The 27,424-nt window shown below is 39.9% G+C and overlaps 1 protein-coding gene across 1 annotated transcript in view; it reads right to left on the bottom strand.

The window, feature by feature from the left end:
- Nucleotides 1–2,068: 2,068 nt before the first annotated feature.
- Nucleotides 2,069–27,424, bottom strand: part of GRM5 (glutamate metabotropic receptor 5) — a 488,230-nt gene continuing 462,874 nt past the window's right edge. Inside the window, exons 10-11 of the mRNA XM_045020200.1 lie at nucleotides 15,225–15,320; nucleotides 2,069–2,894 (exon numbers count right to left, since the gene is read on the bottom strand). Coding sequence (XP_044876135.1) covers nucleotides 2,069–2,894; nucleotides 15,225–15,320 — 922 coding nt within the window. The remainder of the gene's footprint in view (nucleotides 2,895–15,224; nucleotides 15,321–27,424) is intronic.

The following is a 27,424-nucleotide window of genomic DNA, read 5'->3' as shown; positions in this document are numbered from 1 at the left end:
AGAAAAGTTAAAAGGTCTGTGTCTCATAAGACACAGGCAGCTAGTTAAATAAAGAATTACTTTTCCTTGAGCAAAATGTACTGAATCAGGTTTAGCTGAGGGTGTTATTTTATAGTGTTAACTGGTATCATTTTGTTACAAAAAATTAATTGAATGAAGAATTGGGATTCATGGTATAAAATCATAATAGAGCTAACGTAAAAATAGAATAGTAATACTCTTTGCTGAAATGAACAAATGTGCTTTCACCTTTTAATCATATAGTTGTTATACCTTTTTTCATGAATGAAAAAAAAATGCCTAAAAATACATTTTGATTGAAAAGTATTTGCAGATCTGCAAAGAAATAAGATTCGGGAGTTTAAAAAATAATACACAGCAGCCTTATTCCAAGGCTTCCTTCCATAAGGCTATCTTCTGTATAAGGCTGCATCAACTTGACTTTGAATTACAGTTAATCACCTGCCCCTTCATACTATCCTTATTTATAAGAAAAAACACATTTTGGCACCTGAGGATCACTGTGTCCTTGGGGGAGGGAAGAGAGAAAGCAAATTATAGTGTGCATTGTTTCAACATAGCTATCATAGCTATCAAAAATTATTTTGCTTCTATTCAAACTTTAAATCTCTTCCCGCATGTATTTAAAAAGTGCCATGGCAGCATGAAGTATACTAAACTATACTTTGATACAGGGAAAAAAAATTCAATAATTCCCTCACCTCTTCTATGAGATGCTAAGAAACAAAGAAAGACTCCGTTAGTTTGTATCTCATTAGGTCCCCCTTGTTTGAACATATACTCTGTATTGCTTTGAAAATCTTCTTTTGTCACAGTTCATAGCTGCAATGCATCCGCAGCTAACTAGAGTTAAAATCGTTGCTTATTGAAGAGTAGCTAAACCACCTCTAAGCAGACTTTGACACAGGTTTTTTTTCGTAAACAAATTATGATCATGACAATCCTTCCATCGATAGTATTCGTTCATCATAATCCAGACTGCTTTCTCAGTATTCTACCTTCATAATAACTGAGAAAAACCAGAGTTTTTACCTGTTCCTTAAAAGCAAAGGATATGGGAGCCTGAATAAGTATAGTATTTTAACTGGCAATATTACCATAAGAATGACCATAAAAATGTGTTAATTTCACTAGGGAATGCAGCTATGCTATAGATCAATAATACTGCTAGAAACAGAATATTCTCCTCAACAACTTGTCCTGATAAGGGAATTACAAAACAGTACTCCAGAAAATATTTTTTGCTACTCCATCATTGGCTGGCAACGTGGTGAAAGAGTCAGGAAATCGTCCTCACATTTTGTTGCTAATGAAGGTGTATCCAATGTTAATAAATTGAACTTTTAATACTTATAGAAGAGAATTTCATAAACAAATCTGTAGGTTGAGAAGTCACTTGTAAAGCCCTCCATATTGCAGTCACACATTGCAAAGCCACAGTTAATTTTTATCTACATGTAGGGTATCACCAGCATGATACGCTTCAGCAAAAGTTTGGTAGTTACTAAACATACGTTACTGCGTTTTGAGATCTTCGTAGAAAAAAAAGAGCCTGACATATTGGTGCCAGATTTTGAGTCTGTTAGAAAATGTACATTCAATGTTTGGTCTTCTATTCTTGATAATAGATCAAGGTTCACTTCTGGGTAAGGATTCAGAGTAAATAAAGAAAACATTGTACAGTTGCTTACAGTCTACTTTTTTCATATATTATACACACAGTTCATTGTTATACTAAAGCAAAGCACTTGGTATGTAACTGATTTAACAAACTCCTTATAAGCCCTCAAAAATATATGCAGTGTTTCTTAAAAGCCCATGTTTTGTAAGGCCACGAAAATCTGCTCGTAGTTTTGTTTCTTTAAAATAGCATAATTAATCTGATGTTTCCATTTATCGAATAATTCTCTATTGCCCCCACCATTCTTCACATGATGACCCAATGCCTATCACTGTATCTGTGTAAAGACTGGAGACCTTGAAGGCTTGGCTGTCCCCGCTCTACCTGCTTGTAGCTGTTGAGCTCCAATAGTGTCTTGAACTACATTCACAATGAAGAAGAACTCTGAGAGTAATCTCTTATGATAAGCTTGTCATACTTCGGGGAGGATGGGATACAAAGAGCTGATTCTGACACTGGAGAGCTGGGAGATGCGCTCCCAGAATCAATGGAGTCTCTAAAAGGTGAGGGAGGAGTTAAAGCCACCAACTCGTCAAGATCTTGCTTCACCGCTGGTGCCTCCGAAGTACCCTCTTTGATGCTGCCACAGGAAGGTTTCCTAGCGGACTGAGATGCACCATTGACTTCGATGGCAGGGAGTGGCTGGATCTCTGCAAAAGTGGTCATTGTTGTAGGAAGCTGGATCTCTCTTGGGATCAGGTAGGAAGAGCAGAGAGGAGTGGCCACCATTGCCCCCGGCGTGGCTGTTGAAAGCATCATAGAGTTCAGCTCGCTTATGTTGGCTGTGAAGCGTGTGACCACACTGCTGATTTGCTCCATCAGAGAGCCTTGGGAGGAACTGCTCCGCTGGGCATGTTCTGTCTGGGATGTGGGGACATCGTCATCTGTTCGGCTAATGGAGGCAGTCCTGTGGCTCACCGTGCTGATAGGTGAGGGGGTCTGTGGCTGGAACTGAGCTGGGTATTGCTCCTCTGCTTCTGAGACGTCATAAAGCATTTTGGCACTGCTCTCTGGAAATGTGGTGCTGCTGCTGTGTCGGCTACTGTCTGTGCTCTTTGAAAAGGGCTTGATCACTGCGGTTTGATTAGGGTTCTCCTTTTTGTTGATGTGGACTGAGAGTCTTTGCCAGAGGTGTGCTCCCCTGCTGCTGCTCTTCTCACTCTGGGCCCACGTGACTGATTTCCCATTGGAGCTGCGAATGAAAATGAGAGATGATGATGGCTTACATTTATCTTTTAATCACAAGGACTCACTTTAACTAGCTCATTAAATCACGAACACGGACAGCTGACAATCTGGCACTGATACATCAGACGCGTTGTAAAGCTGATGGTAAAAAAATATATATATTATGCTACAGAAAAGAGTAAGCACTGATGCATGCACCAGTTAAGCAGAGACTACAAGTGGCAATCTGCTACAAGGATGTTCGTCTTGCAATGATTACAATAACCTGGTGAATTAACTTCCCACAACATATAGATTCTCATTACTTCCTTTGTATTTGGGGTACAAAAAGTGACTGTTCAATGCATTAATCTCAGGTAATCCCAAACTAGAAAAAAAAGATCATACTGCCTGGCAACTCAGGGCAGCCACAATCTGGTCTGGTCAAGTGAAATTTAATTATATACAGCTTTCTGGAGAAGCTGCTGACTTATATTTAAAAATCCCAGCGGCATCACCTGTCCAGCTTGTCTGAGCAGAGGCTGAAAATAACAACTGGTCTCTTGCCTTATAAACATCACTGAAGAACAGGAGAAATGAAGTTGTGCCAGCCTGGCTCTAATACTTGTATTATAGACATTTGTGTAATAATAGTGTGGTGATTTCCCCTTACAGCTCACTTTGGCCTCAGAACAAAACTCAGAAATGGATCATGATGCATCCGCTCTTCCCGAGCACAGCTGGAGGCATCAAAGAAGTGACATTAGCTGGAGACTGAGATTGGTGGGAAGTTTTCATTTTCAGCCTTGGGTCAGATATGTCACTCAGTTAATGCACCCAGGATTTTTAACTGCAGGTCAGCTCAGAGCTGGAGATTGTCCTTGAGGGAAGTAAGTGACCCACAAACTGTACAAGAGCCATTTTTCTGGCCCAATGGCAGGATGAGTTTTCACACAGTGAGAAATAGTGGCAACACCCTGCTTTCCCCTCCTCCAAAATTGATCTCCCTTCAGGCCCTCATCACAGAGACGGGCCCATCTCCCCTTACTGTTTGCTCAGAGCCTCCCCAGCACCAAGACACCCCCCTATAAGAGTGAGCGTTCCAGATCTCTCTCACACACAGTATGCAACTGCTCCTTTCACCTCTTCCCCGCCTTCTGTCAGATTGGTCATGGGCGTGTGCCTGGGCATGACCATATAATGCCCATACATTCACCTGTGGCTTTCAGGATTAAAAAAGACCATTAGCAATGGAAATATTTCTCCAGAAAAACAAACAATGACTAAGAAATGACGTCCACATAAAAACATAGGTCCATACATACAAAATTACATACAGGCATGATTTATATACAAAATAACGGAATTTTTAACAAGTTATTTTGGCTTACAAAATATTTGCAACAACCAATTACTGTTTTGGAAAGTCAAGCAAATTTGAGATCCTGGTTGTGCTAGGACAAGTTATCTTAAACAATGTGTATTAAAGCCGGAAGTGACTACACTTCAACATTTTAGTTTGTTACAAAATAGTTTGCAGTACTAGAACAATGGGAATTTCGTATAGAGCTTCATAGGGTGCTTTCAGATTGCAGGGAGTTGCTATTGAAAAAGCTTATGCCTAAATAAATTTGTTAGTCTCTAAGGTGTCACAAGCACTCCTTGTTCTTTTTGTCTCTTCCAGGGATCTAAAAACCTTCTAGTGAGTGTGAACAAAAGAACTCCTGGTAGATTCATATCTATGGTTACGATATATGGAGATACAGTGGATCACGTAACATGACATACTATGACACCTTTTCTTTACAAACAAACTCTAGCAGACGAACACAACCTAAACCTCCAGGGTACGAGCTGTTTGGGAGCAAATTTAGTCTAAGATGTCTGATAACCTGTGTGGGTGCATAACTGCATAAGGAGAGATTATACCCTAATTTCCACTCCTGCAAGCCCTCTTTTCACTCCTACACAGCTCACTAGACATCAGGTCTTCACAAGTAAGTGGATGTTGTACACCTACAGTTCCCCCATTCCTAGCAAATGGGTGGGGAGTGAGTGGAGCTTTGGTTCTCTCCCCCACCACCCTCAGCATGCTAATCAGAATAGCTGTGCTTCATGGGGCAGGGGAAGGAGGCTAGCAATGTGTGACTAGTATGGATCAGCAGCAAATCACTAGCCCCTTGACGGAAGGAGGGAACAGGGAAGGACTTGTGTTTACCTGAGGTATGGTTCCCTCCCTCTGCGGCGCCTGGGGTGACACAACAATGTGCGGCCCCTTAAACAGCGCAAGAAGAAACAGCCCATTCTTATCCTTAGCTTTGATCCATTCTACTCTTCACCGTTCTGTCATTCTGATTCATAACTAGCGACTCCCACTTTAAGCCAAAGGGCCTGACATGATTCCTGTTCAGTAACAGCCAGATGCCGGACCAGCCTTATGTGGTTGTGAAGAGACATAAAGGGGAAGTAAGAGGAGTAATATCCCCCCAGCTACCTGCGTGGCCTCTTGGGTTACTGGGCTTGGACCAGGTGCAAGTAGACTTCTTGAGCCCCTGCACCTCTGTGACAAGTTAGTAGAGAAGCTGATAGCATCTTGAATTAGAGGGGTGGGAGTGAAGAGCTGAGCCAGCATAGGGAGGGGAGGAGGAGAGAAACTAGGAGAAGTAATTTTCACCTGGGACAGCCGCAGTGGCAAATTAACTCTTTCATGGAGCAGCTGCAACTCTCTTGTGTTCCAATTCCTTCTGTGGGCCAGGCCTGATTGATGCCGCTGTGCACTCTCCCTTACACAGGGGTAGAGGTAAAGGCTCAATCTAGCTGCATCTGTGGCTAAAAAAAGGACCATTGGCTACTTATGGAATTTTCCTGAGGAATGACTGAATGGTTTGGCCCTTAACTATTTCAAGTCCCTTGTTATAACCTGCTGAATTTAGCATGCACCAAGTGAATAGCAATTTAGCCATTAAAAAAGCCCAGACATGAAAAGTCAACAACAGTACATTCAGCAATAATTAGAACATTAATTTCAGACATCCAGCTTCTCTGTTATATCCTGCTGCTCCTAATTCCTATTCTATGACCTAATGCAAAATTAATAATGTCATAAGAAGAACTGAGCTTGCTAATCTCTCTGTAAAAGTCATTTGTTTTTATCTTTTGAGGGCAGTGTGGTGCTTGGTAGGGCTGTGTGATGCACCTTGTGATTGGGGAGTGGAGGGGCAGGATTGATTAAAGTATCACCTTTTCAGTTCTTACTCCAACTACATAGTGCCAAGTTAACTAAATCACATCACAAAGTCCACACTTTATAGAGAAATAAATAGATAAACATGGACGACATAGACCATGATGCCTGCTAATGGAATATCACAAACAGTTGTTTACATTTATTGGGCCAGACCATGCCATGTTCTGTTGAGTGATGGGAACCTTTTGGTCAATGATATTCTAGATCAGGGATTCATCTCACTAAGAAACCTTGCTTCCTCTCAGTTTCTCTCATGGGGACAGTATATTTACTCTTTTCAGCTCCCAAATGAATGCCAAAATGTCTTGTGGAGTACAGAATATATATTAATATGCTACTCTGTCATGCAGATCTTTTGGTTCCGCTGTGCTTCACTGGATGGGTCACTGATTACAATCCAGGGATGCAAACTTCGAGATAGTGCCACAATATACAGCCCACAATGCACATTGGGCAATTTTTTATTTTATTTATTTATTTATTGCAAAGAAAGGTATTTAGTGGTGGCACATTTTTGTGATTTTTATTTCTTTTTTACAGGGTGGCTAACTTCAGTTTTATATACTGGAAGATCTCCTCAAAACCTGTCGCCTAATAAATTTTATTCTCAGCCAGTTTGGCTTACCATGACCTAACAAGTACATGAAATTTAAGGGTTTAAATGGGGGTCTTTGAAGTCCTTAACATTCACAACTTCCCTCTCTAAGTGTCCACATCTTCTGGTATGACAATGGCTTGTGTACATTCCTTATTCTCTTCCACTCTTTATTTTCTAATCTTCTAACTGGGCTTTCAATATTTTTTTATTTATGACTAGTAAACCAATGTCTTTAAGAAAGAAAAAAAAATAGAAATGAAGCCAATACAAATTAATGTTTTCTCCTCTATATTTTCTGCATTACTAATTTAGCAAATATTATTTTGCCCTTTGTTTTTGTTGATGTAACTGAAATTCTGCTCCTTGTGTTTCTCCTTGTGTTTCTCGATATCTAAAAGAATGGGCAACACTCGTTAGCCGACTGCCATTATAGAATCAGCAAAGGAAACATGAAGGCAGTGACTGTGCTTTGTGGAGGGGATAAACGAGAAGGAAACATATAGTCACATAAACTGGAAACTCTCTATTAACTTTATAGCAAGATTGTCATTCCCATGGATTACTTGAGCTTGATATAAGTAATTTGCTGAAATGTTCTTAGTAGTACTGTGTGGATATACTGTCTTCCTCTCTTATTAATAGTGGGTAATTTATTGTATGCAAGTGCAAGCTGAAAATAAGTCATTTATTTTCTTGCTAACATCTGTAAATATACATAAAACCCATGGAATTCCATGTTTATGAGACAACCTAAAACAGAGAGCTACACATTTAAAACTGTACATTTCTTGAAAGCAGAATAAAATGAAACTATATTTTTAAATGCTGCCTAAAACTGTACAGATCAGATTCAGTCCTCAGTTACACTGTTGAAAATCCAAAATTATTTTGCCGATTTCAGTGATGTATTTCTGGATTTCTTATCCAAGTCTTGACAAAGTCCTGGTCTGAACACAATCCTTCACGGAAATGAAAAGGTCTCAGTTAAAACTGGTTTAGCTATTTCGGTGCAAGTGTAGGTATGGACGGTCTTGTTTCTGGAATAAACTCAATTAGCTAAAGTTGGCACCTAAATTGACTTTAGCCATTTCTGTTCCTAGCCTAGTGTGCCCACATACAGACTTGAACAGAAATAATCATAATGTTTTATGCAACTAAAGTCGTTAGGGCATTGTCTTACTTCATCTGTTTAATCAGAGGCCCCTCCAACCTTCTGCCAAGAAGGATTCTTCAAATGCAAAGAAAACTGATAACAAGAGTCTCTTCTCAGAGTTCTCTGCCATCACCTTTCTGAAGACCTCTCTAAATAATCATTCTCTCTGAAAAAGTGGTGAATAATATTAGATACTTTATCTAGTAATTGGCTTTCCCTGACTGGAGCTTTGTGTGTGTGTCTTGGCACTGGTCACTTGGGCAACTGGCAATTTCAGGCTGATAGATATTTTTGAAATGGCTTAAGTTCCTTTATCCTTTGAAGACTGCCACCCATCCAACTTCTTGCACCATGCTACAGACACTTGGGTGAACTAAGTGGCTTATATGGACAGCTCCAGTGAGCCTACAGAGAATGTACAGTTTCTCAAGAGTGTCGTCTCAATCTTTCTGTCCACTTGGTCTCTTAGAAAACGGCACTGCTGGCAATGACCGTTTCCTTCATTTTGGTGGACAACCAAAGGCATTCTGGCCATTTGCACTGTAAAGCTGATGCTTCTAGATTCCTTTGGAATTTCTGTGTGGATGGCTTTGGTGGGTTGCTATTTATCTGTTTTGCCCTTGTTCAGAATTACTCTGTTATCCAGGGTTGGGCAGAAATGTGCCCTGGATCTTGCTCTATATTTCTCTGAATGAGACTCAAGGAATCCCTCTTCTCTGAGGGAAAGGTCTTCCCAAGAAAGCGTGGAAGTCCAGGAAAAGAAGAGATGAGGAATATCTTTGTCTTTTGTTTTCCTCCTTAGATTTAATGAATCGTTTGAATGCTCGGGATCGCTTCTGAAGGAAGACCCACACAAGCAGGTGAGCTCTTTCACTGCTCATACGATATGCCTCTTTTAAGGCTTCTTTTACTTTTTTAAACCAGGCTCAAACCACACTTTTGAGCCGGGTTCCCCGAAGCGTAGGGATGAGGCCTGCTTGCGTGTGTTACAGCCATATTCAAAACAGTACTTCTGAGGAGGGAGAGGTCATGGGCCACAGGATAGAAGAGAAGCACCTCTGATGTCCTCTACTAGCATTACTCATCTGCCCTCCTTAATCGCGTGTGGTTGTTGGCAGGTGGATTAGCCTGATTTTACTGCTGGTGATCTTACTTTGCATCAACTGAGCTGCTGTTAGGATCAGTCTCGGAATGAATGCATTTTGGCTCAGTGCCAGGCCTCCTGTTCTCTTCAGCTGCTGCTCCTGCCTGCTGAGCACTGCTTTGAGGAGGCTGTTCTGTAGAGTCCTCCTCATCAAATTCCAACAGCCTGTGGGACCTGTGAGCTGAAGACACAGGCTGGGCCTGAAGCTGAGGGGAAAAGAGAGCCCCTGTACCTGGAACCTGAGTGGTCCCCTGCCATACTGCAATCTGGAGCTGCCCACCCACTGAGCTTCCCCAGGTGTGGAGGAGGAGAGAGCAGTAACTGGGGGAGTAGCAGGAGAGGAAGCAGAGAGCAACAGAAGGAAAATAGGGCGGAAGAACAAAGTGTTTCACTGCTGAAGTGGTGGAGAGGTCTGAATGGAGCAAAGGCAGACATTTCTGGCAAAATACTAGTGGGCAGGCCCCTGGGCTCACCCTGATTGACAGCTCCAGCTGCCTCTGAACAATCAGCAGGAGAGAAGTGGGGGCAAATGTAGAGATGCATCCCGTCTAGATTGGTTAAGATTTTAATGACCAGCTTTATTAAACACAGGAAATAAAGTGAATAAATAGTCACATCATTCTTTCCCCCACAGAATCATAGAATAACAGGGTGGAAGGGACCTCAGGAGGTCAGTTAGTCTAACCCCCTGCAAAACAGGACCAATCCCAATTAAATCATCCCAGCCAGGGCTTTGTCAAGCCTGACCTTAAAAACCTCTAAGGAAGGAGATTCCTCCACCTCCCTAGGTAACCCATTCCAGTGCTTCACCACCCTACTAGTGAAAAAGTTTTTCCTAATAGCCAACCTAAACCTCCCCCACTGCAACTTGAGACCATTGCTCCTTGTTCTGTTATCTGCTACCACTGAGAACAGTCTAGATCCATCCTCTTTCGAACCCCCTTTCAGGTAGTTGAAAGCAGCTATCAAATGCCCCCTCATTCTTCTCTTCTGCAGACTAAACAATCCCAGTTCCCTCAGCCTCTCCTCATAAGTCATATGCTCCAGTCCCCTAATAATTTTTGTTGCCCTCCGCTGGACTCTTTCCAATTTTTCCACATCCTTCTTGTAGTGTGGGGCCCAAAACTGGACACAGTACTACAGATGAGGCCTCACCAGTGCCGAATAGAGGAGAATGAGCACGTCCCTTGATCTGCTGGCAATACTCCTACTTATACAGCTCAAAATGCTGTTAGTCTTCTTGGCAACAAGGGCACACTGTTGACTCATATCCAGCTTCTCGTCTACTGTAACCCTTAGGTCCATTTCTGCAGAACGGCTACCCGGTGACACTCTAATTCCATTGTACATAAGTAGCTCACTAGTGACATATCCATCAAGCCATACAGCTTAAATGACTCCTATGCTGTGGGCTTTGTAAACATAAGAGGTAACCAAACAAATCAGACTGGAAATGAACACTGAATCATGCAAAGCAACCATCCATTTTGTCCTAGCTTGTGTTCCCGAGGGAGCTGTGCACCCATTACACTTTCACTGCAGATCTTTCACAAGAGTATGGCAAAGAATGAAAAAGAGTTGCTTTCTTCTAACACTGAACAAGGAACTTGGTTCATATTATTCCTCAAGACACTTCCTGTGACCCAGGGACCTTGTAGAAGAGACACCATAGCAAAGATACCCTGGGTCTGGTATCTACATACTAATTCACCAAAGAGTGCCATGGAAAGTCTCTACTGAAAGCCTGGGTCACACTGGTCCTCATAAGCATTGCAACATGTATTTACAGATGACATGTAAGGAGTTACGTATCTATACGGGAAAAATATATTCTCAAGGCCAACGATTTGGGGCTGGAAACAGGCAAGACATGTTTATCTATCTGTCTGGCTACATGTAAATTGAGTATTGTATGGTTCACAATAGGTGCCGATTTACAGTCTGAGCAAAATGCTCAGGAAGGGATTGTGAGATTTTTCTAGAGGGGGAGGTTACAGAAAGGAATAAATCAGCAAGAGGAAGCCCTGTTTACAAGACAATGGATCATTGGAACTATATCTAAGACTGCAAAGGGACATCCTGAGGAGACAAACTGCCAGCGTGTTCTGTCTTATGAAAGAAGGGTCACAGCCTGCCTGGTTGAAAACCACCGTAAAAACTTTGGGTGAGCTAAACTTCATTAGCCCAAGAAAATATCTGGTTAGTTCCATTTAGAACTCCAAAAAGTAAGTTATGATTTTATTTTACATGTAACTATTTGTTTTCATTCTGTCTAGTTGCTTCTTCTCAAGTCTCTGCTCTTGTTAAATAAACTTCTTCTTGTATTTACTGTAACAGCTCTTAGATGCATGGAGTTGAGCGGAGTAGTGATACTGAGGTGTAACTGGTACGCGGGTGTGTACTATTCTTAGAGAGTAGCAGATCTGTGAATTCTGAGAATGGTCAGAGGAACAGGGCCTGGCTGTTCCAGAGGGATGGTTGGAGAGGACCTGTACAGAGAATGTAGGGCCCGCAGAGGCCTGGAAGGCTGTGCTTGTGTTGCCAAAGGCTGGTGGAGTTGGGGAACCAACCCACAGCAGCCACAGACAAGGCTCCCTCATGCTCAGGACAGGTGTTAGTAAGGTGCCTCACAATGCTGGGTACTCCCTGGAAGTGTCAGACTCTTTGCTAGGCTGGCAAGCTTGTACAGTCTTCTGCACACGTCTAGGGTCCATCCTATAAAAACTGATGGCTGAGATTTTTATATCTGCCTGGGGGATTTGAACACCCAGTTCCTGTTAATTTTAATGGAAACTGGGTATCCAAATAACTTAACAGATTTGAAAATCTCAGCCAATATTGACAGAGCAATTTTCATCCCAAAGGAACCCAAAGCAAATTATAAATAGATATACAAACCACCAAGGCAAATCACAGCATCTGTTTTAACAATACACAGCTGTTTAGGACAGGAAGTGAAGTATATGGTATCTAACAGAAACTACTGGGGGATTTCTAGTAGGCCTAATATAATTACCCAAGCTGGAAACTGGTCAGGACCCCAGAGTTAACATTTTTCTTCACTTACAGAGACAACCCTGAGACTGCTCATTAACGCAAGAGGTCAGGACCTGTGTTTTATTTTCTGTCTGAAATATGGCACTTGCAGCATCGCAATGCTCGATCATCTCAAGTCAGTGCGATGCAGAGAAAGAAGAGTTCCACCTATCAAACCATCAACTCCACTTCCTACAGTAGCTAGGTATTCTTTACAGTTCTTCATCCCTGCTTAGCTGAGGCCTGATGCAAAGCCCATGGAAATTAGTGGCAGTCTCTCCTTTGATTTTAATGGGCTTTACATTACACCACTTACAATATCTATTTGAGTAAAAGTGGAGAAAGTCCATTTCATCTCTCTAAAATGAGAATCACCCACACCCACACCCATACACCATGCAGAGCAGGGAGAAAGATTTAGCACTACCTGGATTTTGTTTTCAGTCTCTAGACTCCTCTTGAATTTTTCCAGTCTGATTATTTCCAGTCTGCACAGAGTATCTAGCATGGAGGTAATTTAGGGTGTATGGCTTGACTGATATATTATTGCAGAGACATTTATTCACATGGGATTTATGTCATCATTGGAAAAATCACTTGTGAATTATTAATCAGCTTCTTATTTGTTGCATTTAATTAAGCCAGTAATTTAAATTCTAAATCATAGCAATGCTACCAAGACTCCTACTTTCTGACAGCCTCATAAAACATTCCATTTCATAACTGTTTATGTGATGTAGGTGAAAGATGCTTGTATGTGATTCAGAACAGATTAACTCCCCTTACATATAGAGTAACTTGCATACAGTAACACAAAAATAATAACTGCTAACATTTAGATAGCACTTTCCATCTTGAAGAAGCCCAAACCTTACTATAGGATGCAAATATAAGGATAATTCATCCACCTTAGAAATGTACTCATGTCTAGTTTGGAATACGATAGCAATACTGCACAAGAGGTTTTTAGAAGTGAATAATGTGTAATTGAAACAACATGGGGTATTTTAAACCAAAAAGATGTAACTGTAATTTGGTCAGTACCCCCTACAGTTGTGAACAAAAAAATCTGATGGGATATTTTAATCATCCAAAACTAATCAAAGCTGTGTTTCTATGTTTCCTCAAGACTTCAAGCATCACTGTGCCTCTAAATACAGGTTTGATACTTACTGAAAAGGAAGAACACCACCTACACTGCTTTCTGCAGCACCTATGTTTTCTTTGGAAGTCTCCCATCCTAGTCAGTTCCAGCTCAAGTTAGCTTCTGAGAGCTGATAGAACCACAGCTTGGGCTAGTATGGCTGGAGACAACAAAACACAGCCATAAAATACAAATCTAATATCTGTTAAACAACAAATATTCTTAACTGTTTGAGTAGGTCTTATGAATGACAGTCTTGCTATAGAAGTATTACACTGACAAAGTTTCCAGTCTTTCTGACTATTAGGGCATCATCTTTCACAGGAACCTCTTTCTCAGCTCTACTTGGCTCAGATGGATTATACTCTGGAATGCACATAGATTCTTCACTGTGAAGATATAAAATATAGGGAGAGTTTATATATATATAGATATACAGTTTTATACATTAGTTTATATATATGTATGTGTAAAGTATTTGTAAAAAGGGGAACTAAACTATGTAAAACGAAATACAATTGTTTCACATTTACATGCACTTGTTTCCTCTTCAATTCTCTCTTATTCACAGACTCTAACTTGCTTTTAAGAAAAAAAAACAAATCTAATTGCAGGCAATGCAAGTTAAAAATATTCCCAAAGAACAGAGTGCAGAACACAGACAGGTTGACAAACAAACAGCAGGTGTCGATAAATTTCGAACAACCACATGTGAATGAATGGTGCTGACATTATTTAAGCAGCCAGGATCCCTAGAGAGTGCATTGTTATAATCACATGCCTTGTGTGCTTGAGTGAGCATTGTTAAACACAATGGGAACATCATGCGGTGTGCATCTTGGAATGTCTTCCTGCAATTACAGGATGGCTCCCTGGTACAAAAATCAGTAAAGCCAAAGGTACATTTTGTTCACCCCTTTGGTCATGTATTACGTTAAGGGTACATTCTAAGTTGTTTATAAAGGGTTAAATACATCTTTTAAGAAGTGGTAAATCAAATTGTTATAGACTGCAATAGAATCTAACAGTTGCTTATTATTATGTCTTATAATCATCTATGCTACCTTCTACCGATGTGCTTATAACCATGTATGACACATGCTACTCGCCTGTAACACATTTATCATATTAATCATATGTTAACAGAGCTGGTTGGAAAATGGAATTTCCATCCCACAGGAAATTCCAGCATTTCAGTATTTGTTTTTGTCCCAACCTAGGATGAAAATTAAAAATCTTGAAATATTTTGATTGGGAAATATAGGGGAAAAAATCATTGAAATGTTTCATTTCACTAATGTAAAAACATTATAATATCATATAAAATATTACCCATAGCAAATATAAATATAATATTAAACATAGTATAGAAATAAAATAATAACATTTAATATAAAAGTCAAAATGAAATGCGAGAATCTAAATGAAGCGAAATAGTCAAAATTAAACAAAACAAGAACATTGAAATGAAACTAAACAATTAAGCCATGCTCCATTTTGATTTTGAATAATTGTGAAGCTTTTCCATCAACAATTTTGTTGACATCAATACATTCCCATGAAACATTTCAATTCTGACAGTTCCATCGATTTTTCCCAACTAGCTCTCTTCATTAACCCTTTAGAAGCTATTTATTAATGTAACCCTTTATATAAAGTATGACCCACATTTAGATAGAACTCAGAATTTACTTACTTGACAACTAGATACTGTATTACCACTGCTTATTGTTACCTTCTAATGGGCTGGCCCAGGGTGTATGATCAGGTCTAAAGTTTGTCTTGACAAGAGGCCCATATTATGACAATATCATGAATGACAAGTGGTTCCGATCACCTAAATGAACATGGTGCATTTTTGCAGATCAAACGTAACATGGAAACCAGTGGTGGCCACGCTTTTTCTTTTGGACATACTCTATGGGATGCACAGTCATTACAGATAGAGGATCTGGGCCAGAACTGTCCCAGAGGTGCTCCTCTTGCTCACAGACATATCACACTGCCCCCAGGCCACTCCACTGTTTGCTTACCTGCTCATTGTAGCTCTCCCACCATTTCCCATACTCCCTTTTGGGGTGAAACACTCTATTTCCGACTTGTGCTGGGCCAGCCTCCTGCCTTTGTACCTAACAAATCATGACAACAACAGGAGCAAACAGAAAGAAGTGATTTGTGTGCTCGGCTGCCACCCTGTGCTACAGCTGCTGTGCAGAGTGCCACACTTGGGAAGGTTGCTATTGCAATGGTGAATATTGCACCAGCCCGCCTTAGGGGTGTTGGAGAAGCTGCATAAGCCCTCCACGTCTGTGCTCAAGACAAGCAGCAGTGCACAGGTGAGCTCAAGCACTTTCTTTGCTCTAGCAGGAGCAGAGTAATTCTGCAAAGTTAAAACCAAACCAGCCTTTTCTTTCTAGTGTTTCACTTGGACCAGGTAAATCAGATGCACAGACCAAATGGAAGATAAAGGGAAAGAGAATTTGAAATTAAGGAGCAAAGAGAAGTTAACTAGTTGCTCCCTGGGTCACAAAGAACAAGGCCTGAATTCTCATTCCTACCTTAATATCCCTCCCTAAACCACTGAGCTCTGCATCGCTGCAGCATCTAACTCCTTCTCTCCATTTGTGAAGCCTGAACACTGACCCCTGTTTGGATACACCTTGAGCACAATTTAACACTATGAGTGAATGTCCATAGCCCACACTTGGATGAGCAATTGGTACTCAAGGGTCTGATTCATCCCTAAGTGGGAGACTAGTGCAAGGCCTGTTCACCACTTATGTCCTCAAAACAGAATTACAATGGGACTTAATGCAAAGGTCTTATGCTGGCTCTCTGCGCAATGGTGAATTTCACCCTAGTTGCTCAAGTTCTATGGGTTCAAGTACCCATTTAAATGCCTGAATTTGGGATTCAGAAAGCCCATAGAGATACTCATACTGAAAATTGGGTCCCCTCTCTTTAAATAGTTGCTTGTGATATTCCATCGTCAGACGCCGTGATCTGCATCACTCACGTTTAGCAAAATTCTTTAAAGCAAATCTGTTTGGTCTGACACGAATTACTTAACATGACATGATCACTAACATCACCATATAGCTAATTTGTTGCCAATTTATTAACCTGCAGGAAAGCCAAGTAGCAAACGACTAATCCAAAGCCAGCAACGCAGTAAGACAGCAACAATCTGAGTGCAAGCAAAAAGAGAACAGTACTTTGAGTGGCAGTTCCAGAAAATGCTGGGTAGGGAAACGGTGCCACAGTGAGTGGCAAAGGAAGGAATTAATATAGATCAGCCAAAAAGTTAGTATAGCAGTGAGCTGGAGACTGTCATGTGGGGTGTGCTCAGTGTAGCAAAATCTTGTGTTATTTAAAGGTTCTAACAAGTCATGCACCATCCTGAAGGAAGACGCGACAATGGTATAAAGACCCCCTACCAAAGATTCCAAGGTAACCCATTGTGCTGTATGTGCCGTGCTCCCAATTATGAATGAAGACCATGCAGGATACATACATCGGAATTGCAAGTTGATTCCTAGAGTGGAGGAAAAAGTGGAGGGGCTTGAACAGCAGTTGAAATCACTGAAAGATATAAAAGGGAGTCAAATTGGATCACACAGGTACTTCCATCTGCACAGGAACCTTAGCTCAAAGAAAGAAAGAAAGAAAGAAAGAAAGAAAGAAGTTTTCAGAGTAGGAAAAGTTTGAATCACACAGACGAGAGAGGAGCAAATAAGAGGAGGAAGAATGTGACATCCTGGAGGAAAGGGGGCAGGAAATGCAGGAGAGAAATATAGACACATTTAACCTTGGTATCCAAAACAGATACTTTGCTCCCCACAAGGCAGAAGGAGGAAAAGACCAAGAGCAACCCAGGGAGGTTAGAGGTCAAACTACTGACTATGAGCTGAATGGTGAAACGTAGCCACCAGAAGAAAAGAGGAGATAAGTAATCCTGATTGGTGATGTCATAGAGAGAAACCTAGGCTGGGACACCTGTAGCCCAGATAAAGAAAACAGAATAATTTCCTGTCCCCCAGGTCCCATGATAAATGTGATAATCAGGATGCTGGATCTTGGAAAGACTGCTGGGGAGATCCCAATGATTATAGTTTTTTTAAGACCCAATTACACTTGTGAAAGGAGTCTTGATATGATCAAGGGTTGCTTCAAGGACCTGAAAGAAGGGATCTGCTTCATGATTGCTTATGCAGCACTAATTTTTGCCAGTGTATTCATGTCATTATGAACCCCCTGGATAGATCTCTCCCTAACCTGCTCCCTAAAGTCCTCGTCATGTTACAATGGAGAGAAAGCATCAAAGAGCACATAAAAGTTGTGAGTCTCTATGCATGGCCTCAGTAGAGTCTGCATGCTTGCATGCAGTGGAACCATGGAGGTTCTGTAGAATATAGGGTTTCTGTGCCAATGGACAGCAGTGACTGTGGGGCCTGATTTTGCCCCAATGTTGTCGTTATTTGGAAATACTATAAAAGGTTTTGTTTTTCGTCCTAGTTGTTGAATGCAAAGAATTTTTTAAAAATATATTAAATCTGAAAGCAAAAACAAACAAAAACCCCTTCAAATATATTTTTTCAGTTAGCATTAAGAAGTTCTATGCAAAAATTATTTTTCACTTTAAATACAGTCATAAATACAGCCAAGTTCAACTTAACTACTTCTTGTCAAGATGATTTCTTCTTTTTTATACAAGCACCTGATCTATAGAACATCATGATGACTCCATTCAGCAGAACGGGTAGGAGAGATTTGTTGCTATGCAGAGGGCCAGTACAAGGGCCATGTACCACTTAAGCTATATTTTGTGGGCATAAGGACATATAGGTTTTCTGATGGTTTTCTGAACAAAGGTGAGTTGCATCCAGAGGTAGGAGTGTTTTATATACAATGATATGCACCATACGATCCTATCAATAGTAGGAAATTTCAAAAGTAATCCATCATGCAGATCACTTCTGCACTCACTCCATTTACAAAATTCCCATTGACCTTAGAGAGGGAATTTAAAGGTGATCTGCACTTTCTATGGGTGATCAGTAGGGTATTATGGAGAGAAGAGTTTGCTTGCAGGCTGAAAGAAAATATGATAATATAGTGTGAGCTGTTGATGTGTGTGCTCCATCATGATATTAGATAGAAAACACTAAGTAGGATATTCAGGTGTAAGAAAACAATGGCCTAATTCTGCAGTCCTCTCTCAGATAAAACTCCCATTGAAGAGTAGCAATAACTGAGCCATTGGAAAGCCAAGAGGAATATAGGAATTGCCATCATGGATCAGACCAGTGGTCTATGTAGTTCTGGCACTTAGAATGGTCAAGTGCAGGGCACATTTTTTGGCCTTGCTTTGTCTAATATAAACACATTGCATCAGGCATATTTATAAATAAGAATAATAAAAATACCCTACCACAAGGCACTCCATTGCACACGTTTCACCTTTTGGGGAGAGGAGGAGAGAATAACACGTGCCAGACATGTAGTCACATTGCTTAATGCACTACTGGAATGCACTCAGATACTATGGTTATGAGCACGGTATAAAAACCTATATACAGCTGCTCCCCGATTTACGCAAGCGTTCCATTTCGGAACGCCTTGCATAACTCGAATTTTGCATAAGTCGGAAACGTATACTTGACAATTAGACAAAACAAAACAAAAAAACCCTTCTATTTCTAGCTTATGAAACTTTTTCCATAAGTGCAGATTTGACTAAGTTGGGTTTGCGTAACCCAGGGGGCCTCTGTAGAATAGAACAGAATAGAAGTACCACTTACAAAGAGGAAGGTGCAAGAAACTTTGCAGTAGGCAGTTATGGGGTAACTGCTTGAATTATGCTCTGAAGCATGAAGGTTTCTATTCCTTCCAAAATTAAAAAAAGATTAATATTAATGACTTAGGATATTCTTGGTTTCCCTACGAATATCTAATATATTTGTGAATTTTGCTAAGCTCTTGGCCTCAATATCTTGATGCAATGAGTTAAACGGGTTAATTGAGGATTATGTAAAACACTTTCTCCTTTTATCAGTTTTGAATTTGCCACCTTTACATTTCATTGGCTCTCACTTTATCATGTATTACAGGGATTGGCAACTCAGGGAAATCTGCTGGCAGGCTGGGACAGTCCGTTTCCCTGCAGTGTCCACAGGTTCAGCCGATCACAGCTCTCAGTGGCTGCGGTTTGCCGTTCCAGGCCAATGGGGGCTGCGGGAAGTGGAGTGGGCCAAGGGATGTGCTGGTCGCCACTTCCCACAGCCCCCATTGGCCTGGAACAGTGAACCATGGCCAGTGGGAGCTGTGATCAGCTAAACCTGTGGATGCTGCAGGTAAACAAACCGTCCCAGCCCGCCAGCAGACTTCCCTGATGGGCCGCATGCCAAAGGTTGCCGATCCCTGGTGTATTATGAGAAATGGTAAATAGAAGATCTTGATCTACTTCTCTGTAATATTCATTAGTTTTTTCTTATGCTTTCTAAAAAGAGTAGAACCAGTCTCTGATCATGTCAGTGTTTCCCTGTCTCAAAATCCTTCTCATTATCAGTCTCTGAATTCCATTGCCTGAATAAGGATTAAATAGGACTGCAGAATTTAGCCCATTGTTCATGCACCACAAAGCAAGGATAATTTGCTGGGGTAGGAGATTAGAGAACTGATATAAATCTCTCTCCACATGCATTTTAAATGGCTCCTCTACTACCATACAGGTATTTTATTGTTATTATTTATTGAATGCCAACAGTGTGCTTGGCCCTGATTAATCACAGAGAAAGACAGCATCTCTGATCAACGTTTTTCCTTCTCAAGGCAGCAGTAATGTCCTCATAAAACTGCAGCCTGGAGGGATGGAAAAGGTGACATTTCAATTGGCACAATGAAAAAAAACAAAAACGGAGTCAGGTGTGGCCTTTATTTTTAGGATGGACAAAATGGTTAAAAATATGCCTTTTTTCACAAACAGCCTTGCAGTAGACCATTCCTAGAAAGGAACCCAAACCAAGACTTTCTGAAACTCCTGGAATGTTTGATTAATCTATATTTGAAGTTTAAAAATAAAATTTCACCCACCTCTTCATTTCATGATAGAGTGAAGTATAAGATACTAAAACGTAGCAAGAACACTGGTTCTCATGAGAGTTCCAGGTACATTTTGCAGACTCCCAAGATTTGAACAGTTTGATTAAGCCTCTGAATTAGACCCTAACTCCACACTAGAGTAAATCACATACCTTTGTGTCCAAACATTTGCGAAGTGTCAACTCTGAGATTGACAGTCGTGTTGGTGAATTTGAGCTGACTGGCAATCAGCTAACTCGTGTCAAAACAGGGCCATGAACTCTAGTCTAGAAAAATGCTTAAATAGTCTTAGCATGTGGGGGGAGGGCATTCTAGTTATGGGGAAAATGATGCAACCCCTGACCTCAATTGGTACAATTACAATCTGGTTGTAAACACTTTGGAGAAAGTCATGAATTTGTTTCCTTCTAGGATTTTGACTACATTTTTGCTGTGCACAGGGGTCAGAACTATGTTGGGGAAGCATGCATGTGAACATGTCGATTGCTCCCTGGCTCATTGGCCAAGTTCCTTCATTCCCCTCCATGACTCCTGTTGCAGAGCAGACTCTCCAGAATTCTTCAGGTTAGGCAGAGCTCGGGGTAATCATTGGCCACGTGTTTCGTGTTTTCTGGTATCCATGTGAAAGGAAGGCAAAATTTGGCCTGCAGAATCATGTGGCCCGAAAAGACTGCTTGTGTCTTTCAGGTGCTGATTCAGCAAAGCATTTATGCACATGCTTAAGTCGGACTGACTTCAATGAAACAAAATTACTGCTTAGGTGCTTTTGCTGAACCTGGCCCTCAGTTTGTTCTCTGTACATTTTCAGGATTAATGACTGCCTCATTCTGGTTTTCTGTGCATATGGAGTATATTTCTTAGCAAACCATAAGCATGGTATGTTTAAATCCCTAAATGTTAAGTGTCATGTAAGGAAGAGCCAAAGTATTATATAATGTTAATAATCCATGGATTTAAAGTCTATAATTAGGCATTGATGAAGTGCTGTCATTTTGTTGCCAGAGTTGCTTTTAATGGTGCTTTTTAATCTATTTATGCTTGGAATTTACCTAGAAACTTGGGTAAAACCAAGCCTCCATCTTCCCAGACATTTTAGCAGTGTCAGCTCATACACACATAATATTTTTCAATTCTATCTGGCCCTGTCACCAGGAAATGATGAAGATTCTGCATTTCACAGCAACAGGATACGCTCTGCCCTTCACACTAGATTACAGAAACAAACATTTTGTGCATGGAGAGTTCTGCATAGTTTTAAACTGGTAAAGACAGAACTCTGAAGAATGTTTAATATATTCACTTGATCTGCTACACTGAGCTACAAAACACACGAAAATCCTTGAAATTCAGTAGTGCAATAACTTGCATACCCTGATGGGATGTCTTCATACTGTACCATCATGCAGTGACTGGCTTAAAATGGCCTCACTCCCTTATATTAGAATAGTTTTGCAATCCCTAAAATAAGTTGTATACTATTGAACAGTTCAGGGCTTTTTTAACAGAATATAAGCACAATTGCTTAGTGGCACAATTTCAACAAACAGAATTACTTTAACGCAAAGTTTACAATTTATTTTTTTCCACGTAGGGTGCAATCTTTTTTTTTTATAGCCAGTTATAAATAGGCAATCATATGTAATTGCAACTGGTGAGTTAAAATGACTTTTCTTGATGTAGAGATCTACAAAGGCTCTGAGGATTGCACAGGTAGATGGAAAGAGCAGACTGTCAGTGCAGACTGAATAGTGCTCCCATTTATCTTCTTCCTTTAGGGGTGCTGTTGAAAAGATAGATCTTAAGACATCCTACCCACAAAATCCCGGTAATAGTAGAACCTTGCTGTTTTACACACTCTAGTCCATGCACAAAGCCAGTATTCTCACCTCATTTTCCCATAAAAATATAATAATATATGCAGTGGGGGGGGTGTCTCGTTACTAAGACCTCATTACTTTTAGTAATAAATAAGGAAAAATGAACAGTGCACAATGCTTTATCCTGGCTTTGAATTAAACATTACAACATGCTAGACATTTTCAAGCTACTTGAGTCTTGTGGTTTGGAATCCAAAAATATTTACAGATGGAAAAATCACCAAAAACAGTTGATCAGCATTCAGTAAATTACTCTGCAAGGAAGATCTTCTCTGATTAACACTGTTTTAACTCTATCCTATGTTTCTAGCAAGTCAGCTTTCTTCCTTTTTAAATTATTTTCTATACGTATTATTAATCTGCTACTTCTTTACTCAATTTTCAGTCTTCCTAATCTGGTTTCAGAGCTCTATTCTGCCACTGCATTATTTGGATTTTGGAGAAATAAGACTGCAATAATTTCTCAAGCAGGAGAAAAACCACTGCAGAGCAATGCATTCTTTTGGTCAACTTATTTGTGCTGTAAACCAACCTCAACAGTGGGTGACATACCACATGGACCATATTACCAGACTATAAAAGAAATATAACTGTACCCAAAACTAAAACTGTAGGAAGATGAAAGAAGTTTTATGGATGTAAAGCCTGATTTTAAAGGGTTTCCAATTTAATACCAATAACCAGAGATTGGGCTAAACTAGTTTGGAGAAGTTCAGGCAATAGCTACCTATTGCTGTCAACGTGCATCTATGGTCAGCATTCATGCACAAGTGCCATCCTCATACGATTACTTGCAGCTCAGTGGAATTTGTGGGTTAGTGCAATGATGGCAAATTAGAAAAACAGAGGATGCTGTTATGAGGCAAAATAGTAACCAATTTTTTTTTAAAAGAGCAATACTGCAGGGGCCCACCTTCTTTGTTTCCTCTTTTCCTTCATGAGGATATAAAGGTGAGACTTTCTTTTACCTGCTAGCGCATAGTGTGTCAAAGTTGGCAGGAAATTTGTATGTAACTTAATTTGTACAACTCAGCTATGATGCTCAATGCAAAGTCTTAATAACAAAAATAATTCCAGAAAGTGAACTCAGTGTATGTAGCCAAACAATTTATATCAATCTATCAACAATGTTTTAATTAAATTTTAAGTTGAGAAAAAAATCCCCAAACAACTCTAGCATTGCACACAAATTAAACTTCATTGTAATCAGAGCATTCAAGAAGATCAATACATTATACAGATGGAGTGCTTTAGCAGCAATTCATCAAAATAATTCAGACCTAATACCCTACAGAGAGTTTTGTAAAATATTCCTCAATTATTTTACAAACCTTGAAGTTTAATTAATCACATTATCACACTTGCCCAGAAAGACACCAAAGTAAATTATCTATGCAGAACTGAATCACTCAAACCATTCAACAACTTCCAGATCTCAGTTTTTGTGGTATACGAATTTAGGACAGCTCCAAATTATCTGTTTGGAAAATGAGCAATTAGTAAGTGCAATCAAACCAGTCAAAGAGATGACTGTTTTCTTTGAAGAGTCATAGTCTTTTCCTTCTGTCAAAATTGTTCTCTGAGCTGTGTAAATTGACAGCTCCATTCAAGTTCATTGAGCTAAACAAGTTTATGCCCCCTATGGCTTTAGCCCTTAGTCTTTTTGGGAATGCTATAGTTAAAAAACTAACTACTGCAATCACATATGTGCAACTAGCATTTGCATAATTTAAATTGCTCCTCCAATTGTATTTGCACAATTTAAACTTCTCTTCCAATAAAAAGTATCCTTAGCATCTCTTGCATTCTCCTCTCCATTTTCAAGCAGTAATTTTATTGAGCAATTTCCATTATATTTACTACATTGACAGTGGCAGTGAAGTCATACTTTGCCTCTACTAACATATGGGTTTGTGATCCATTATAGTTCTTCACTTCTCTTCAGCAGTTAACAGTTACTCTAAGAGTATTGTCTCTGGAACATCAAGTCATCTCTGGGAACGTGTTATTTGTGTTATCTCTTAAGGGCTGGTTTCTCCTAAGTCACAAAGATAGATCCTACAGAAAGGCTTTCTGCTTCTGACCTCTGATCATTAGTAGAAGAAAAGGCAGGCTATGAAAGACGGCTAAAATTCTCTATGTGAGAATGCAACTAATTAGAGATGCCATTCACATCTCACAGATGTTCTAGTAGTTATGGAGGGAAACACCATACATGGTGAAAATGCAGCCGGAGTTTCATGGAGCCATCAGTCCTGTGGCTGACAGGGAGTTGAAGATAAATCTAACCACTAGAAACTGCTAACAGAGAAACTGCTTCTCATGAGCAGAAATGTGTGTCTGTTAAAGGTTGTACTTTATGTGTCAATCACAGCATACTGTGTCAGTGGGCAGTAAAATCACTACTCAAGCCAGTGGCAATTACAATGCTATTGATATTGAACATTCTTAATTTTTCAGGGAAATATAGTAAGTGGCAGAGACATAAAGAACATTTAATTGTGACTGAATTTTAAAAATATTTGAAGATAAATGTTTTTTAAAGTGATTTACTATTATTTATAATTATTTATAGTAACTAGTATATCATCTTATATACCACACTAGAATTTTCCTTTAAATTTTCTCATCATCCACATTCTAAAAGTCAGGAAGCTCTTGTCTGAATTATGAATAATCACATTTCTTTTCAGCATTTTGCAATGTTCACCTAATATATACAGTCATCTTTCAAACCTGTTCTGTTGTTAAATGAGTACAGCATACAACCCTTTTGGTGTGTGTAGTCAATATAGTGACCCAAAGTAGGGATAGGTCATAACAAGCGGCTCTGGAGCCATCCTTATAACTGATCTTAACATAGTGAAACTACCACCTTCTTAGTACACCTCTACCCTGGTATAACGCTCTCCTCAGGAGCCAAAAAATCTTACCGTGTTATAGGTGAAACCGCGTTATATCAAACTTGCTTTGATCCGCCAGAGCTCACAGCCCTGCCCCCTGGAGCACTGCTTTACCGTGTTATATACGAATTCGTGTTATATCGGGTAGCATTATATCGGGATAGAGGTGTACCTTTGTGTTTGGGCCAGAACACCAGTCTGAGTAGAACTACAACAATTTGTAAGAACTGTAAACAAATAATCTATAAAATTCCAAACGCCTGTTATTTCTATGTGTAAGAAGTGCTCTTTTAAGGTCATCTCTGTATTTATCGATTTATCTTGCCAGCTGATGTACCTATTAACTCATCAGTCTTTTCAGTCCAACAGACCACTAAGATTTTCTTAGCCTTTTGGTTGTAATGGATGTGATCTTGATTCTTAAAGACTATGTCCTGACATAAAACATTGGTAGGCAAAAAATGCCTCAACTAATTGGGTCTTGGGAAAGAATTATACATGTGTTCAAGAACTTGTCCACACCTCAGATTAATCAAGACAGGAACTGTGTCTTTGCAAATTGGCATTGGTACTAATAAATGCCTTGTGTTCTGACAGATTAAGGTGTAGCCGACTCACACAACAAACTTCTTACTCAGTGGGGATATGGAAAACAAGTGCCTGCCATCAAACAACAAGGCCCAGTTTTCAGCAAGGATCAACTATCTTCTCCTGCTGCATCATTCTGTCTTATGTTCTTCACAGCATGGCCTTGTCTTCTTTCCTCGGCTAAACAGTTCCATATCAGGTAAAAGTCCTTTTACTTCCCTTAGGATTTTCATCTCAGTAAGGTACATAGAATTTGAATCGCTCTCTGGCTCATCACTGGCATTGCATTGCTGGTGAATATGCATACTGACAGCACCTAACCCAACAGCTTGAGGTCCATGTCTCAGAGTCTGTCCACTGGTTCATGGACTTGTCCTCCAACCACTCAAAATCTGCTACCTGGACTATATGAATGGCTAAAATATTGCTTATAGTAGACTCTATCCTACAGCAGGTTGGTATAATGCCAGGATTCAATGACAAATACTTGACTTGAATGGGCTGGTTTCCCAATTGGCTGGAAACTCAGGGCACTCTCAAGAGTCTTCAAAATAACAAATAATAGCAACAATTCACTCTTATATGACAGTGGAGTCTCTTAAAAGAGTTGCTTTGTCTCAGCAGCTGTGGAAAAGAGGACTGATTTCTTCATTGTGATGCACTGGCTTTGCTGAGGGTACTGCAGCAAAGACAAACACATTTAAAGAGTCTCTAGTTGTAATGCTGTAAATCTCCAGAGTGAAATACAAACAACAACTAATCACACTCATTAATAATACTCTCAAAATACTGCACAATTCATTTGCATCAGTAGAATCTCACTAAGTCACACCAATTATTGGGAATCCCATAGTGAATTACTGAATTTTATGAATTCACAAATTGTGGACAAATATAATAAAAGATCAGGAGAAAACATCACAAAATATACTTTATTAATTTCTTTGAAAACTGCAGTTTAATTTTAATCCTTTAAGAATACTGCATAATGAACTTTTCATTCTACCAGGAACTCAGAAGGGATGTTAAACAGCAGCTAATAAAACTAGACATTTTAAAAATTAGAAAGTCTGGGTAACTTGCATCCAAGAGCTGTGAAAGAGCTGGCTGAGAGCTCTCTCAACCAGTAATGCTTATTTTCAAGAAGTCTTGGAACACTGGGGAAGTTCCAGATGATGGGAAGAAACTAATGTCATGCCAATATTTACAAAGGGTAAATGGGATGACCAGAATAACTTGTAGGCCTGCTACCCTGACATTGACCCAAGGCAAAGGTATGATAAGAACAAGTGTCTGGAAGATGAATCTAGACAAATTCAGACTAGAAATAAGGTGCAATTTTTTAACAGTGAAGATAATTAACCATTAGAGCAACTTTCTAAGGACTATGGTTGATTCTCTATCACTGTCAATTTTAAAATCAAGATTGGATGTTTTTTCTAATGCCATGCTCCAGTTCAAAGAGGGATTAATTTGGGGAAGTCCTATCACCTGTATTATACAGGAGCTCAGACTAGACGATCACAATGGTCCTTTTGGGCCTTAGTATGCATGAATCTACAAATCTAAGCAATGTGCTAATGAAGTTTTAGTAATGCAAGATATCACTGCCACACTGTTATTAAACTTTAATGCTAAGAGCATCTGCAAGTTGTCTGTGGACTTCTACATATGGGAAGCAGAGATTAATTGGAATCCTTCTTTGTTTACAGGCTCTATCTTGCTGTTCAGATCTGGATGGGTGAAGAGTTTCAAGTGCTGAAG

Source organism: Mauremys mutica, chromosome 1 (genome assembly GCF_020497125.1).
Source record: "Mauremys mutica isolate MM-2020 ecotype Southern chromosome 1, ASM2049712v1, whole genome shotgun sequence".
NCBI lineage: Eukaryota > Metazoa > Chordata > Testudines > Geoemydidae > Mauremys > Mauremys mutica.
This window is presented reverse-complemented; position numbering and strand designations above follow the sequence as displayed.